The following is a 17,058-nucleotide window of genomic DNA, read 5'->3' as shown; positions in this document are numbered from 1 at the left end:
ACTTGATACACACATCGAACGTTTACAGGTGGCTCGTTGGTCTAGGGGTATGATTCTCGCTTTGGGTGCGAGAGGTCCCGGGTTCAAATCCCGGACGAGCCCTGGCTTTTGATGTAGCCTAATGCAACGGGTCAGAAATTGATATTTACTATTTACTATCTAGCTATTGAGTCTGTGTCTTCAAAACTATTCTGAGCAGTTGTTCAAAAGTAAGTCTTAGCTTTTGGATTCAGATTAGACCAGTCTACGTTTTTATGTAAACAACTTAAACACAGTTATGACCTCATAGAAAAAAAACAAATAAACACAGATGACTAACCTGTAAGACTAGTCAAAGATTGTTTGCTGCTGGTCGCACAGAATCTGAATTTGTCGAGCAATTTGGTAAAATGAAAACCCAATGACAACACATTTAAACAAAATATTCACCATAAAAAGTTTATTGAATGATACATATTGAAATCTATATAATACAAAAATTGTCTGAACAATATGCATATAATTCACAGTTTGATATGATGACAGCATAATATTCCCTTTGAACTGCAAAAAATATAAGTCATTTAGAAAAGACAGAAGATTCACATCTTTACAAAAAGTTTTGGATTAAGAATGTATCATAATCATGCTTTCTATAAATTGCCCATTCAGTCACATAAAATATATATCCATTATCCTATCCGATTAGTTAATTTCTGTTATGTGTAGGTTTATACATTAGACCAAGAAACATACGCTTCCTCCTTTTTCTCTGTAATTCTTTCTTTGACTCATCTCAACTTCTTTCCTTTCTCATGGAAGCTCCCCTTGTTCTTTTCCTCCTTCAAAATTGTCCTTCAGTTAAGAAGAAAAAAACAGGAACCGGTCTGTTACAAACTGTTAAACTACATAAAAAAATAAAAATAGAAAAAGAGAAAAACTGAGATACTGTACAGCACAAAGCTCAAAGCGATTCATGGACCCCCATTTACAGATATTTGCCATTTCAAATCAATTTTTAAAGTGCACTTTTTCCATTTACACATTGCCCTTAACATCGGTTTGTGTCAAAAAGATTTGCAAAACCAACAAACAGAAAAACAAGAGTACACTCGACTCGTCCCTGCATATATCTCACACGTTTAACAAATATCTCACAAACAAAGTGTTAACCGTAAGACAATGTTACCCATAACCTAGATGAACACACTCGAATTAAATAATGCCCCTTATTGAATGGTTCACATTTCTCCACCTAAACATCCCTCAGTGAAATAACAGTTTACCCTTTTGAGCCTCTGACACTGGATTTGATAAAATACAACAAGACACAACAAAATATTTGGGATTATATGGATATTCATGATTACAGAAATTATTCAAATATGAATAATGGTGAGATTAAGCAAAATAAAGCTTGCTATAAGTCCTTGCAACTAACATCTATGTGTTGGACGACCAAGCGTTCAATTTTTCGACCTGCCTTTTAGCATCATTTTGAACTTTCACACTTTCTTTCTACTTGTATTTTGAACATGTATGTAGGGTAAAATCATGATTATAATTTCATAACTAAATCTCAAATTGTGCATGTGCAAAGTTGCAAGAACTTACACAGTACATAGTACTTACTGTACAGTAATAAACTACACTATTAATTCATGATTGCAATTAATAAAACATGCCACTGTTTCACCAAGTACATTATAGGTCAGGTGCTCGGTAGCTACTTTTGGAACCAAAAACGTCTTGTCAAAACTCAACTCTTTAGAGTCACAGTATAAAGGCCCATTCACGCCAATGATGATAACTATAACAATATAATTTACAACTCTATAACTAGAGTCCACAATTACACAGATAAGGACACTTTACATATCTTTGGAACTGTTTTCATGATTTCTTCCAGCTTATGAATGATAAAAGCATTGACAGCCAAACACAATCCTTTCTGTTTAAAAGCGTATGAGCATTTAAAGTGGCTGATGACAAAACTGCAGCGCGTGCTTATAATAAACAGAATGTTATCGTGGGTTGGTGTAGTTATCATTCTTAATGTGAACGGGCCTTAACGACTGACTGAGCCAATCAAACGATCTCAGGAAACATATGAAGGTGTAAGACAATCAGCCTTGGTCCTTACACTGAAACATGAAACACACATGCTGAATACATATACAGGACCTGTGTATACACATTCGTTTATTCTGAATAATATAAAACAAGAGAAAAATTCACATTGTGCAGGTTTGACCCGAGTTGCATCTTAAAACAACATTTAAAGTGTGAAACTGTCCGAGGTGTGTGTGTGATTGTATATGTATTTGACTAGCTACTGATATACTGTAAATGTATTTTGCTTGTTTGTGTAGTGCTGTGACTGGCACAATGAACCCTCTGACCAGCAGAGGGGTAAAACAGAATGGTAGAGAGACATGAATATAGAGACAAGGGAGAGAGAGAGAGAGAGAGTGCTTGGTATCAAGGAAAGACATAAAGGTGCCTATTGTTCTGAATTTTGTCTATATAAGGGTCTTTCCACAGCACTATTAACATTTGTCCAAATCCATAGAAATGGTGACAAAATCCACTTGGATAATAATAATTTTCAAGAAGTACGAGCTAGCCATCATATTATCCATTAACTCTGTTTCCTGAACAGAAAAGGGGACGGGAAACACAAAACGGCCCTTAACATCACTGAAGATGACACTCCTGTTGAGCAAAGGTTTAATCAAAGGTGCAGTTTCTGCTCCGTTCACATGTTGCAGTATTGAGTTCACATCAGCTGGTGGCGTTTCTTGTGCAGGGCGAGGTGATCGGAGCGGGAGAAGGTTCGATCACAGTCAGGGCACTGGAAAGGCTTTACACCCGTGTGCTTCCGAAAGTGACGGGTCAGTTCATCAGAGCGGGCGAACTTCCACGTACAGCCTTCCCACATGCACTTGTAAGGCTTCTCTCCTAAACAGACACACAAAGAGTAGGGAAGGAACATTTAGAAGAGTCTTTATTTATCTGTATGAATAGTAAATGAGCATTTTCATCCGTATATCAATAACAATCTCTAAGATGATTAAAAACTATTTGATGATTTAAAAAAATGCATGAATCAAGTGATTAATTAAAACGTTGGAAAATCGTTGGTAACATCATAAATGCCTTTACTCCTTGCTGAACAAAATCATTCATTTCTTTCTTAAATACATACATACATAAATCTCCCCAAAACTTTTGAATGTTAGCATATCAGGGTTTTAAACTATGATAATAAAACCTTTTCTTGAGCAGGAAATCAGCATATTAGAATGATTTCTGAAGGATCATGTGACACTGAAAACTGGAGTAATGATGCTGAAAATACTGCTTTGACTCACAGGAATAAATTCAGTTTGAAAATAGATTCAAATATAAAACCTTTTTTTTAATTATAATAATAATTAACAACATACTGTTTTAGATCAAATAAATGCAGCTTTGGTGAGCATAAATGACTTAAAAAAATCTCAACAAAAAGATCAAGACCCATACAATGCAGAAGTGTACTTTATGCCGTTTTTGTGTGAATTGAATTTGTATTATATTTTTGAACTTACATCCAGGAAAAAATAAAATAAAATGAGCGTCACATTAATTGTGCATGGATGAACAAAGTCTTTGCACATATAGCCTATGTACTGTACCTGTATGTGTGCGTCTGTGAGCTTTCAGGTGGGAGCTTTTGGTATAGACTTTATTGCAGCCGTTGAAGTCACAGCGATGAATTCGACGCTTCTTCAGTGGATCTGGAGACTCTACCTTTCGACGTACAATCACAGAGTGTGTGTTTTCCCTGTTAATGACAAAAAGAGAGATAAATGTATTTGTGGTCTCCACAACCACTCAGTTTGAAGTGCACCTCTTGCTTTAACCACCAGGGGTCAGATCCATAACATACAGTCCACCTCAAAGCAAAAGCCAGTCCTTTGTGTTAAGTTACATACAAGTGGATTAATGACCTTAGAACTTGTCCATAGTGCCCCTATTATAAGTTCCTAATATTGTTTTGGGAGTCTCCTACAACAGGTTTACATGCATGCAAGATCAAAAAACACAAAGTTTTCAAATTCACCTCAGTTGATTCAATGATAAGTCTGAAGAAGTTCTAAGAATAAGTCTCTCTAAACCCCTCCTTTCCGTGAGTTAACACTGCTCTGATTGGTTAGATGGCCTAGTCTTTTGTAATTGGTCTACCGTGTACAGAGCATGCTAAAGTGTTTGGGGGTGGGGGGGGGGGGGTTGTTCACAGGCAGACAAAGTAGAGCTTGGGAAGGCATTAAGCAAATGGGTTACCCTTATTACTGCTCACATGTAGGCCTTAACCACAAGGAACTAATGTGGGTAACTTGTTCCATGCCGTTTGAGCTACACACATGAATAATGCATTAAATTGTGCGGCTTTGAGGAAAGGCTGTTACTTTTCTAAGTGAACCGACTCACGGTTTCCAACTTAAAGACAATAAACCAGTTAAAAAAACTGGTATCATTTACTTGGAACAGCTCTTACTGTAAGTCCCTGCCTAAATACACCCTGTAATTAAATACATCCTTATCTCTCTCCATTAAACCTCTCCATACACTTTACCCTCCCTGTACATATTTTCAATCTTAGATTACAATGTCACGTTCTGACATTTATTACAAAAAGAAGCTGTTTTCTGGCACCGCATCCAATATAAAATTAACATTCTACCTTCCTCCTCCCTGCCTCATCGCTTCTTTCTCTGTATTTCACCACTTTTTTTTTCTGTCACACAGTATGTCCGTAACTGATGACACCAGACCCACTGGAAGACATCCCACACATACATCCACTGTGAACCACGTACAAATAAGAATCCCTTAACGTCTAGTATGCACTTATATGTGCTCAAGCATGACCCCATGAGGGTTTGAAGAATACGGGGAGACACACTGTCTCTGAAACGCATACTAGGGGATTTTTATCAGACCCACAGCAAGAAACATCAGATACAGAAATATATGCATTACACCACACATACATACACACATGGATGAAAGAGAACTGTAGGCCAAATGTACTATAAATGAGATCCATAATAGACAGACAGACATATATAAAGAGAGAGAGCGAGAGAGAGAGAGAGAGAGAGAGAGAGAGAGTACATGTATGTGTACCATTTGTTTGTTTCTGTGTCTAATTACAGGTTTCTGTATAGAATCCAGTAGGCTGTTTTAACAAGCAGATGTACAGTGTTGACTGGGGATGAACCGCTGTAAATGTGTAAAAACATGCAACAAAACTCCTTAAAGTGACAAGCTGTGACCTGTGTCACAAAAGACATTCACAATCGCTTAGAAATACACAAACTTATTTAATTTAACCACAAGATTTTATATATATATATATACATATATATATTAGGGATGCACGATAATATCGGCACAACATCGGTATCGGCCGATAAAAGCTTAAAATGACCATTATCGGTATCGGCCGATATGAATATTTCTGCCGATGAGCCAAACCGATATTCTCCAAGTGAAATAATTGACCTGTTTTTCAGATGTGAATGTCTGTCTACATTTGTAAAATAATACATTTATGGTAGAATCAGTACAGAAGAGATACATGGATTTCTCTTCAGTAAAATTAAAGTTTAAATATATCAGTATATATTTGTAAATATATCAGTATATATATCGATATCGGTATCGGCATCGGCCAAAATTATTTAGAAAATATCGGCATATCGAATATCGGCCAAAATCCAATATCGTGCATCCCTAATATATATATATATATATATATATATATATATATATATATATATATATGAATAGGGTTGGAGCTAAACAGTGCACTGGACCTCCAGGGCAAGATTTGAGGAAGGGGGCTGTAGATTGTGCAGGGCTATCTGACATAATCCCATTATTATTCACATGATTGGTTTCTTTTCACATCAATAGCCAATGAGCTTGCTGCTCAACATTAAGTAGTGCTTCACAAACCCTCCACCTTCCCCAGCTCCACCTGTATAGATCTGCCGCAGGGTTATTTCATATGTATTATATGTGACGCAGCAGTATTTCTCACATGCTCACAGCAGCACATCTGTGGATGTCTTGGCAGTAGCAAATCTTTATATCAAATATTTGCTCTGAAACAGCAGCAGTGCTTAGCAGATCTATTCCACCAAGACCCAACTCAATAACATTGGCAGGTATATTATCATGCTGAAGAGTTGGCATGACAGAAATGCATGTCATGAGAGTATTATCCGTGATCATACAAAATAAATAATAATAATGAGCGTATGTGTGTTTTTGAGGACTCAGTACTCACTCATTATTCGGTGGGACAGTCCTGACGGGTGAGGTTAATTCCTGGTTGTGGGAATCCTGGGGGTGTTCAGGGTAGGGATCGGATTTGATTGGCTTGAGGAGCTCTTGGTTGTCTGAAGGATTCTCTAACTTCATTATAGGAACTGAAGACAAGAAACGGGAGACAAATCAGTCAGCCAAATAAAAGTATGTAATGCTATATTACTACAACTGTCACCCACTACAACTCATGAGAAGAGAGTGAGAGCATGGTTTTGGAAATGTCTTGCTTACTTTAAAAGTGAATATGGGTGTGTGTGATGGAGCATGTCATCCCACTTACACTGTTTGTGGTTAGGATCCTCAGGTGTGACGGGTGATATCATGATGGAGGAAGACAGGTGTAGGGCAGGAGGGTAGATCACAGAAAACGGCATAGGAAGTACTGGTACAATAGGTGTTAAAACCTGAAAAACAAGCACAGATGGATTATGACAAAAGAAATGTCTGTTAGTCATCACAGAGGTTCTTTCTACAATATACACTTTTGTTCAAATGTTCAGGCTCAATATTTAAGTTTTTTATTATGCAAGTATGCATTAAATTTATCAAAAGTAACAGTAATGATTTTTCATACATTTTCTATTTCAAATAAATACTATTTTGAACTATTGCAGCATAACTGTTTTCTAACATGATAATAATAAGAAAATTTTCACGAGCACCAAATCAGCATGTAAGAATGATATTAAAAGGATCATGTGACACCGAAGACTGAAAATGCTGCTTGGCCATTACAGGAATAAACTAAATTAAAAAATATATTGAAATAGAAAAAATATTTTAAATTGTAATAATATTTCACAATATTACTATTTTGCTGTATTTTTGATTAAATATTTGCAGCCTCGGTGAGCATAAGTGACTTGTTTCAAAAACGTTAAAAATCTTGTGACCCCGAATAGTATTTTCATCCATGTTAGTCACGTAACAAAACCATTTTTTGGTGGACAAAAAAATATTAACAAGCATTATAATTAAACTATTAATACAACATTTTAATATGTTTTGTTAAAAAGATTGTTTTCTATTAAAAAAAAAAATAATAATAATAATAATCTATTTTAAATTTGTAAAAAAAATATTCGTATAAAAAGACAATGTATTCTCTAATCTTTACACGTATAAATTGCATTTTTTATGTATTTTTGAAATTGTCAAATCATACGGACATATTTGACAGAGCTAATAAAATTAGAAAAGTATACAGCAGTCAACATTTGAAGTGGATCAAAATAGTTTATCAAAGTTGTCCAAAGACAAGAATGCATTTTTGTTTTAGGTTTTAGGACAACTTTGATGAAAGGTTTTGATCTACTTCAAATGTTAACTACTGTAGATATAGACCATGTGGTTTTTTTCTTTTTCTTTTTTGCACATGTAAATTAGATTACCATGTTGATACCATTGCAGAGGAATACAGTAATCATTCAGTATCACGGAATCACCACAGTGCTTTTTAACACAGCCCTACCAAGCCATCGTCACTATTCTTACCGGAGGAATGGGAAGGGCCAGTGGTGGGGTCAGCTGCCTTCTCTGAGGGCTTCCTGTTACAAAACCGGAGCCGGAGCCAGGGCGGGGATGTGACACTGGACTGGGGTAATCAAAAGGGGATGGGGGAGTGGCTCTGGGTGATGATGATGATGCCACAGACGAGGAAGGAGATGAAACGGAGGATCTTTTGATGGTCAAGTCGACAGGTTCAGTCTGGGACTGATGGACATCCTGGGACTGAGGGTGTGTGTGATGGGGGCTATATAGGTGAGGGTATAGTGGAGCTGTGGAAGTAGGGACCATGGAAGGTGACCATACGACTCCAAATGCCTCAGGTGTATGTTTAATCAGGTAAGTCGAGTAAAATGACTGAGAGAGAAAGAGAGAGAAAGAGACATTGAACATGCTGAACTCGCTAGCATAATTACACATTCACATGAACATAATTACACAAGCACTCATATAAAGCAGCTGCGCTGAGCAGCAGTCGAGTCTGGGGAGTATAAACCAACAAATAAGACTAACTTTGAATGACTGAGTATGAGCCAAATTCAACTTCCCACCCCATATAAACTCCTAACCTAATAAGAAAGGAATGCATGTCCATCTGTAACCAGAGGAAGAAAGAAAAAAGGGCAAGTAGGAGATGAGTTTTAGAGATACATTTGTTAAGATTTTAATGATATATTCTTATTAGTCTCTATCAATGAGTCTTGTGCTATTACTGAGAATTCAAAGCCTGTACATGGATACTGCACAAGAACAAGCACACCAGGGTGTTCAGATGGCCAAGTGCCAGGCAGCACATCGTGTGTACGTTGGTAAGGCAGGTTTGTTATTGGAAACGGAAAGAAAAGCATTGTTTTCTTTAAAATCACATAAACCGGATACAAAGAACTAGAAAAGCATCAGGAAGGTGGAGGACCAGTTCAGATTAGCCCCAAACCATTTCTTCTTGCTAATAGATTTTAATCAGGTTAGGTGTCATTTACAGCAAATGAAAATGAGTGTTTACAATGGCATGCACTGTACAAAGGTTCTATTTTTGGGGGGGATTTCCTTTTTTTTTTTTTCAGATGAACAATCGGTTAAACGACAGTACAACCCTCATTTTCATTCCTGTCAAAAATTAAATATGGCGCTACTCTGACTAAGGTATATACACTAGACAAAAAAAGGTGCTGTAAAAAAAAAAAAAAAAAAAAAACATTCACTCAAAAATTGTTTATATATTTCACAAATAATTACAAAGAACACCTTGAATTAAACTTTTTAAGCAGAAAAACTGAAAGTATGTTCTCATAAACTTTGAAACTTAAAAAAAAAAAAAAACATTTTTACCATGTAGAAGGGGTGTCTACAAAACCTTTCAGGAATTATTTCTACCATCATACCAACCATTTCTAACTTTATTTGAGAATATTTACCCTTAAACCCGTACTCACCATATCTGGCTTTATTGGGCCACTTATCATGGCTGGAATTCTGGAAAATACAGAGAACAAACAGTCGTATATCAGATAGAGACCAAAAATCTCTTATTAGAGACATGTCCAGAGTCATCAGGAAGTCATTCTTCATTCCAAGCACACAGAAGCAGAGAAGCATGAAACACTAACCACTTAAAGTACAGGGGAAGTCAGAAAGCCCAGGGCTATGAACGCTGTTAGTGTGTGGTTGTACATAAGATTGCAACACTAAGGAGTTTTTCCACCTGACCCACATGTCTTGGGAACAGAGAGGCCACATCCTACTACTGCTACTAAATACTAGCATTTCATCTGTAGATAATGATTCATTGATCTTACCACATCTTAGGGTGTTTCTTTAACTTGCCGGCACTTTTTGTCCAGGATGTTTTTTTTTACTAACTGATAACTTTCCTCCTTTGTGTTAAATGGCAGTTAGATGAAAACTTCTTTGGAAGTTTTTTTTTTTTTTTTTTTGAAAGAAATCTCTTAAAAACACAGTCAAAACAATAATATTTAGAAAAGTTTTGTCCTTTATAATATATGTTACATTTTTATTAGATCATAAATGTCTTAATGTCACTTTTGATTAGTTTAATGTGTCTTTGCTGAACAAAAGTATTGAACATTTGAAAGGTACTGTTTATAAATAAATACAATTTTAATTTGACCAAATAACATAAATGAATTGATTTTAAATACGATATCCTGATCAAAGAGTTGAATGCAAGTTCATCGATTTTACAAACGAGTCAAAATAAAATAAATAATTTCACACAACTTTTACTGTCCCCTGGATTTAAAAAGAAATTTCCACCATAATCCAAAGTTTATGTATTCAACAAAGCATGCTTGAAAAGAAATATGAGAGTATAACAAAGCAAAATAAATCTAGGAAATGAATTTTAGCAAAGACAACTATTTTATACAAAAAATAAAAAATCTCATTTCAACCACAGAATGCTATTAAACACAATACATCGTATGTGATGGAAATGTTTATATCAGAAAAATGTGATTGCAGTATTGTTTGATATTATTGGCAGACAGATTAAATTAACTAGTGATAGTTTGAAAAGTGTATTATAAGAGAGTTTACTTTGTAAAAGCACACTGGGTCAAAAGTAGAAAAATAACACACCTAACAAGTCTACAATCCACAAAGGAAGCTAAATGCTAAATATGAAAGGTCTACAGCGCTACCAGCTCATCAGATATCTTAGATATTGTCATGTTGTATTGCGAACACAAAAGAGTCAAATATGTTTTGTGCTTTACTCTATCTGTGTGTTTTGTGTGAGCGCACAAAGCCTGACACAAAGATGCAGGTACTACAGACTATACAGGTGATATAGGTGCTGATCAATTTCTATATCCAACAGTTAAAGTAAAAATGATCCAAGACTTGTTTCATTCAGGAACGAGATGTGGGACTTCATGATGTGTGAGTGCATTTACAGTCCAAAGTCTGAGAGAGAGAGGAAGAAAGAGAGAAAGAAAGAGAGAGAGAGAGGGGTGAATGTAAAGTCTCTTTTTACAATCATTAACCCAGGGTGGTGCTTTTAACACACACACACACACACACACAGAACAATCCATACTAGGTCCACTGAGTCCAGATCCACTCCCAGCAAACTGAACACTCCTCAGTCCTCAGACACACATATATAAACAGCACTACTATCGCAAGAGACAATGCCGATCACACACACACACACACACATACACACACTTGCGAAACACTCCCTTTGGCCCCAGGGTCAGGTGTGGGTTAACAAAACAATGTATTGAAGCGTACACACAAACACAGACATACTCATCCCAACCTGAAACCAACAGTATAGAATTCCATACAGATAAAGACACTCATCAAAACACAAGACAAGTCACAACATATGAATTAAACACCTCAGTTTGAATCCTTCACTAAGAGGAACTAGACTCTGTTTTCTTCTCCGTAGAATTTTAAATGAATAGTTCAGCCAGCACTTAAAGTTCTACCATCATTTAACCATTATCATGTCAAGCCTGTATGACTTTCTTTCTTCAATTAAAAACAAAAGGAAAAGTTTAGGAGTTCTTATTCATACAATGAGAGTGAATACTGTGATCGCAGGTCTACATGTGCAACTTTGTAGGACACCTCATTTATCCCAGCAAAAATAAAAGTGTTTAGAAAAATGGATGGATGAATCTTATTCTGTGTTCCATGGAGAAAGAAAATGAAAGTTACATGGGATTGGAATGACACGAGAGCGAGTAAATAATGACAGACTTTTATTATTGGTTGAATCAACCTCACATTTAGAAAACTGCACGTGCTGAACTCTCTTAATTATTTTGATGAAAATACGGGATGTACGGGGTTGTAAGGCCTCTATGTGCACTACAATTGAAAAGTTTGGGGTTAGGAAGATTTGCACTAGCACAGGTTTTCTCCTTAACTTGTCTGCAGAAGCATCAAGCTCTGCTAAGCTCCCTCTTGGGAAATCTTAGTCAAACAAACAGTCCTTTTCCAAATAAGAGACAGATTTTTTTTTTATATCGCCATCATGTCTGTTGCACTCGGACAGACTTCGCTAAGGAAAAATAAACACTGTTTTGATACATACATAGCTAGCTAGCTAGATGATAGAGGTGTTCAAAACTGTCCTCCGGGCTTGGCAAAGTTCAAGTGAACCTGTTATATTAATCATGAAGCCTTTTACCGTTAACAACGACAAGCACACACTCACATACACACACAAATAAACACACAAGACCTTCAATTAAACTTTACAGTCTCATAAAATAAAGAGAGTTTAGTACACACTCCACCAGAGGCGGTTAGTACGGAGAGATTGGAGTGCTGACTAACTTCATAACACATAAAACACCAATAATCATCGTTTTCTGCAAGCAATTAAATTAAGATGTTTAAATGCTTAATTTTAGTGTAATTATAGTCTTTGTGTGTTGATAACACAATCTCTTTCAACCCTCTATTTTAGGGTATCCATATCTGATCATCACTTCAATGTTAAGATGTAATGGTAATGATGAGGGCCCTATAAATCAGCTGAAAAATCTAATGTTTTAAAAGATCTTTTGAATCACACATTAACATCTTTATACTGTATGTTAACAAAGTTAGGCTCAGTTTAATATTTTTCTTGAATGCTGTGGTGTGTGTTCAACCGGTGTTGAGACTCGTCGAAAAACTCTTTCTGCCAAATCCACTATGTGTGATACCTTATAAATTACACATACTCGTCAATCAACACTGCAGACCAGTGAAGTAGCTAAATCTATTAAGACATACACACACACACACACACACACACACATACTCAAAACCACAGAATGCCAGTGTTACGCTCTAATGCAGTTTCCTAGTGGAGAGAAATGGTCTGGCTTCCTGACATGAAGAAAATGCAAAGACCAAAATAACAAAGTACAGAATCTAATAGCAAACCCATGTAAAGTCCAAAACCAAACTAAATGGCTCCGGTTCTGTGCATCCAACCCATCAATAACCGCCGTCGCTCTCAGATAAAAGGTTTTCAGCCAGGTGCCAGGTGTCTGAGAGATGCGTGAGATCTGAGTTTGATCAGGTGATAAACGGGATGATCGCAATGTGAACAACTTTACAGATAGGCTTCTATCTGACTGAAAGATTTAGACTGAAGACCAAATTTGGCAAGAGGGCCGCAATGTGTCTGTTATTGTTTCCATAGTGAGACCAACACATAGAGAAGCTCTGCTACATGGGGGCCATAGATTCCCTTCTGGCCTTTCCTCAAACTAAAGAAAAAAAGAAAGGCAGACGGAGAGCGAGAGAGAGGCTGAGCATTTTAACAATGGTATGCGGCTCTGAAAATGATCCTCTTTTGGTTGTAGTGGACTGTTTGTGTGTGTATTGTGATAACATCAGAGTATTGATCCAAGGATAGAGTCGTGTAAGTGGGTGGAGGGTCTAGGCATGTGTGTGTGAGTGTATGTGTGTGTGTATGTGTGTGTGTGTGTGTGTGTGTGTGTTCACTCCCCTCAGTTAGCCTCCCCTCAAATGCTGAAAACAGGAAAAGAGGCTCCATGTTCCAGATGGAATGTCTGACGCAAACCTCAGCCTTGAAACAAAGCTCAGAATACAACAGCTTTACTGACCCTGGGACTTTGACTATTAGTTTTATTGTATTTGAGTTGTACACCAATAATGCTTTGTCCACCATGCGCATATATGTACTCTACAAATAATCTTCATACAGTGCAAAATGTAGGGGCAGGATGTTCAAATTTGGATTTTTCATAATAAATGCAGGTCAAGCTGATTACACACCAAACCAATTACTGCAGAAGCCTACATAATTGGGCTTGGAGCCATATTAAATAATATTTTTGATTTTAAAAGTTAGAATTTTGTTTGTTATTCAACAAAAACTATGTATGCACTATCTTGGCAAAATTTTATTTGAATAATTTCAGTGAATAATCCAAGTAGCCTAATGATTAAAAGATCAGTAGTTCATGCCCACTCAGTAAATAAAATATATGAATCATGGTGACATGACATTTCTAACTGCTTTTAATATAGATTAACTGAAGACCTGTCAAGTATTTTAATGCAATACTGTTTTTGTTAACATTTAAACTTCTTATAAAGAGTTACAGGTCCAAACTCAGCAATGTGACAAATTAAATGTTAAGTTATAAAATGCAACGGAGCCAACATGATCCTGCACGCATGTTCAGTGCGTATAATTAACCTGAAAATTATATTTGCATATAAGCTCTAGGACTGATCATATGACTGAGAGACTGTAAATCATGACAATTATTCATGCTGATACAGAACAAGATTCAAGTTTAAGTCCAGCTAAGAACACAGTATCAGTACAACAATAAAAAAGGTAAGTGCAAAAAGAGAATTATTAATACAACTCACAATAATAAGAAAAAATACATGGCGATGACAGATCGTCAATGTTTTTAAGTTGTTCAAAAATAAAATAAAAATGCAATTCATGCAGGTAAATTACTTGAATTCATCTCTCATTTGATAAACATGTTTCTTAATTCAAATAATTTAGATTTTGTGTATACATTGACTGTAAAAAAATATTTTTTTTTGTATAATATAGAAATGACTCCTTTAGATGCCCTTGATTGCATGTCAAGGACATTAAATGTTTGTACAATCACGTATAAAAAATGTTTTTACAAAACTTTTAGACACTTTAGATCCATTAAATTCATGTTTGTATATAAAAAAAAGAAAATCCTACAAAATTGTTTAACTTTTTTTTCCGTTTAAACATTAAATACATAGATGACACTTCTGAAAACTTGGCACATGTTTTAAACTAGATTGTTAAAAAATTTCTCGTTGTCATCATCTCAAACATCCTTATTTGACACTGGTCCATGTCTGTCAAAACTACTGTAGAACTAGTTACTGCACTACACTACACTACACTGTGTAAAATAAAACATTCTAAAACGGACAAAAGATTAAAAAAAAAATATTCTATATAGGCTACACGATTCATACGTGTGTATTTTGTTTTGTTTAATTGAATATCAAATATTATTTTATTGAAATAAACAAATTAAAGATGGACTAAATTGTTTATATCTATAGCAGGACGGTTTGATTTTGACTGTTTGAAGTCAGACTATGGTGTTTAATGAATATAGCAACTTACTTGTCAGTAAATATTCCTCAAGTTAAAAGTGCGCTGTTATGAAGGACCGCAGACGACAGCAACAACCCGGATCACAATGGCATGAAACACATCCAGATGACACACTTTAGGCTGACGCCGAAAAAAAAACTTCACCGAGAGTTACGAAACAACAGCTTGTCCAAGTGTTTAAAGTGTCCTGAGTGAATTGAGCGTCTATCACATGATTAGGGCCGGGCGGGCGGGCACGCGCTCGCGGGAGGTGAGGGTGGGGCGCGCTCTTGGCTCCAGATACGCGCAACCGGAGACAGGAGGGGCAGAAGAGAAGAGAAGAGAAAGGGCTGGGTGTGTTTGTGCCTGCCTGCCTCTCCCTCTCCACCCTTTCCTTCCTTCTCTGTTTGTCTCTCTCTATCTCTCCTTCTTTCCCTTCCTGACAAGACACGCCTCACAGTTTCAAAGATCTAACAAGTATGGATAAAGGTCGCCTGGTTCTTTAACAATGGGTGAAGACAAATTACTTACATCGTTTACAAATTATACATTTTTATTTAAATGGGTCATATGATGCAATTTCAAATTTTCCTTTCTTTTTGGAGTGTTACAAGTTCTTGGTGCATAAAAAAGGTCTGAAAAAGTAGTAAAAGACTAAAGTCTCAAACCCAAAGAGTATTCTTTATAAAAGTTAAGACTTGTGCACGCCCCCCTAAAACTTCTCGTTTAAACACGTCCACATGTCTATGTCACTGTGTGGGAAGATTTGCATAACACCATCCGAATGTTCACGCAGAGAAAGTAGGCGTAACTTTTATTCTTGCTGTATTGTTGTTGTTGTATATATATATATATATATATATATATATATATATATATATATATATATATATATATATATATGACACTATAATAACACATAATAATTATATTAACACATTAAGATTATGCACCGAACCTGTCAGTCACGCAAAGATGTGTATGTATAGACTGGTTGCTGAAGTTAATGTACACTGGCGTTATGCCAAGTCATCAGTAACAATAACATATCGCATACCTGATGATGCCAGTGCACGCAAATGCATGCAGTGTCTATTTACCCGGAATAATAAATCAAACCATTCAGATTTACCAGACCTTTACTAGAACTACACCCGCCCCCAACACTCTCACTCTCTCACCCACCCACATCTCTCGATTTGCGCAAACCCGCAAAACCAATACTGCACAACTGTGAATTTATTATCTTTTGGCAGTTAGGGGCGTGGAAGTGGAAATGATGAAACTCCACGCTCTCAAGTTTGTTTTTATGCATGTATACATATTGTAGAAACCCACTTTGCATGTGTGCGTGGATTGCAGAGGGTGACAAATTATCTAACTGTTATACCTATCATTTTATGACTATAATGTTGTGTGTATGTGTGTGTGTGTGTGGGTGGGTGTATATACATGTATAGGCAGGATTTTTAGACAGCCTGTTTTTCAGTGATTGATCAGTGAAACAATAGCAGATGGTGTCATTTTGCTTGTAAATGAACAATAGAAAGAGCCTTTGCCAAAATATTTTCAGGTAAATCAAGTTGGGCAAAAATCGGTAATGAAAAAGATGCCAAATATCCGGAAACGTGCTTTCATTTGGTTGACGCTGTCAAATAAAAACTAACTACTATTGATAAATTCTAGATACTAAAAGAAACAGCAAACTTTACACCTTTTATGAGCCCAAAATAGAATGTTAAAATATTTTTAGAATGTTAGATAAAGCATGATCTCATGAGAGTCATGATGTCATCATAGACTCATTCTCTCAGCCAATGAGAATTATCTCAGGATGTCATGGAGGATGAAACATTTGCACTTATCTTATCTCATTCATTCAGAGCTTTGCAAACAATAAAACACAGTGTGTCAAGAACCAATAACAAACACACATTCTTAGAAAGATCCCAAAAACATTCAATAATCGCTAATTCTTGAAAAGTAACAAGCATGTGTAGCACACATATGAAACCAAACACCTACAGTACTTTATTTTTACTGCTAAACAGGCACACAGCGGAATTTTCTATTGAAATGAA

At 36.1% G+C, this 17,058-nt stretch overlaps 1 protein-coding gene and 1 non-coding gene across 2 annotated transcripts; one reads left to right on the top strand and one right to left on the bottom strand.

Moving 5' to 3' along the window:
- The first annotated feature begins 30 nt into the window (after positions 1-30).
- Positions 31-102, top strand: trnap-ugg (transfer RNA proline (anticodon UGG)). The gene has a single exon. It is a non-coding gene; the product is annotated as a tRNA-Pro (tRNA).
- A 2,062-nt stretch (positions 103-2,164) lies between these two features.
- On the bottom strand, positions 2,165-15,217 carry klf3 (Kruppel-like factor 3 (basic)). Its single transcript, XM_052565962.1, has 7 exons — positions 15,008-15,217; positions 9,303-9,342; positions 7,858-8,226; positions 6,644-6,767; positions 6,323-6,464; positions 3,660-3,808; positions 2,165-2,940 (listed from the first exon to the last, which is right to left on the bottom strand). Exons 2-7 carry the CDS (start codon positions 9,330-9,332, stop codon positions 2,759-2,761), a joined length of 996 nt encoding a protein of 331 aa, XP_052421922.1. The 5' UTR covers positions 9,333-9,342; positions 15,008-15,217; the 3' UTR covers positions 2,165-2,758.
- Positions 15,218-17,058: the final 1,841 nt, after the last annotated feature.

Source organism: Carassius gibelio, chromosome A1 (genome assembly GCF_023724105.1).
Source record: "Carassius gibelio isolate Cgi1373 ecotype wild population from Czech Republic chromosome A1, carGib1.2-hapl.c, whole genome shotgun sequence".
Taxonomy (NCBI): domain Eukaryota; kingdom Metazoa; phylum Chordata; class Actinopteri; order Cypriniformes; family Cyprinidae; genus Carassius; species Carassius gibelio.
Note: the sequence above shows the minus strand (reverse complement) of the source record. Positions and strands in the feature narration are given on the sequence as shown.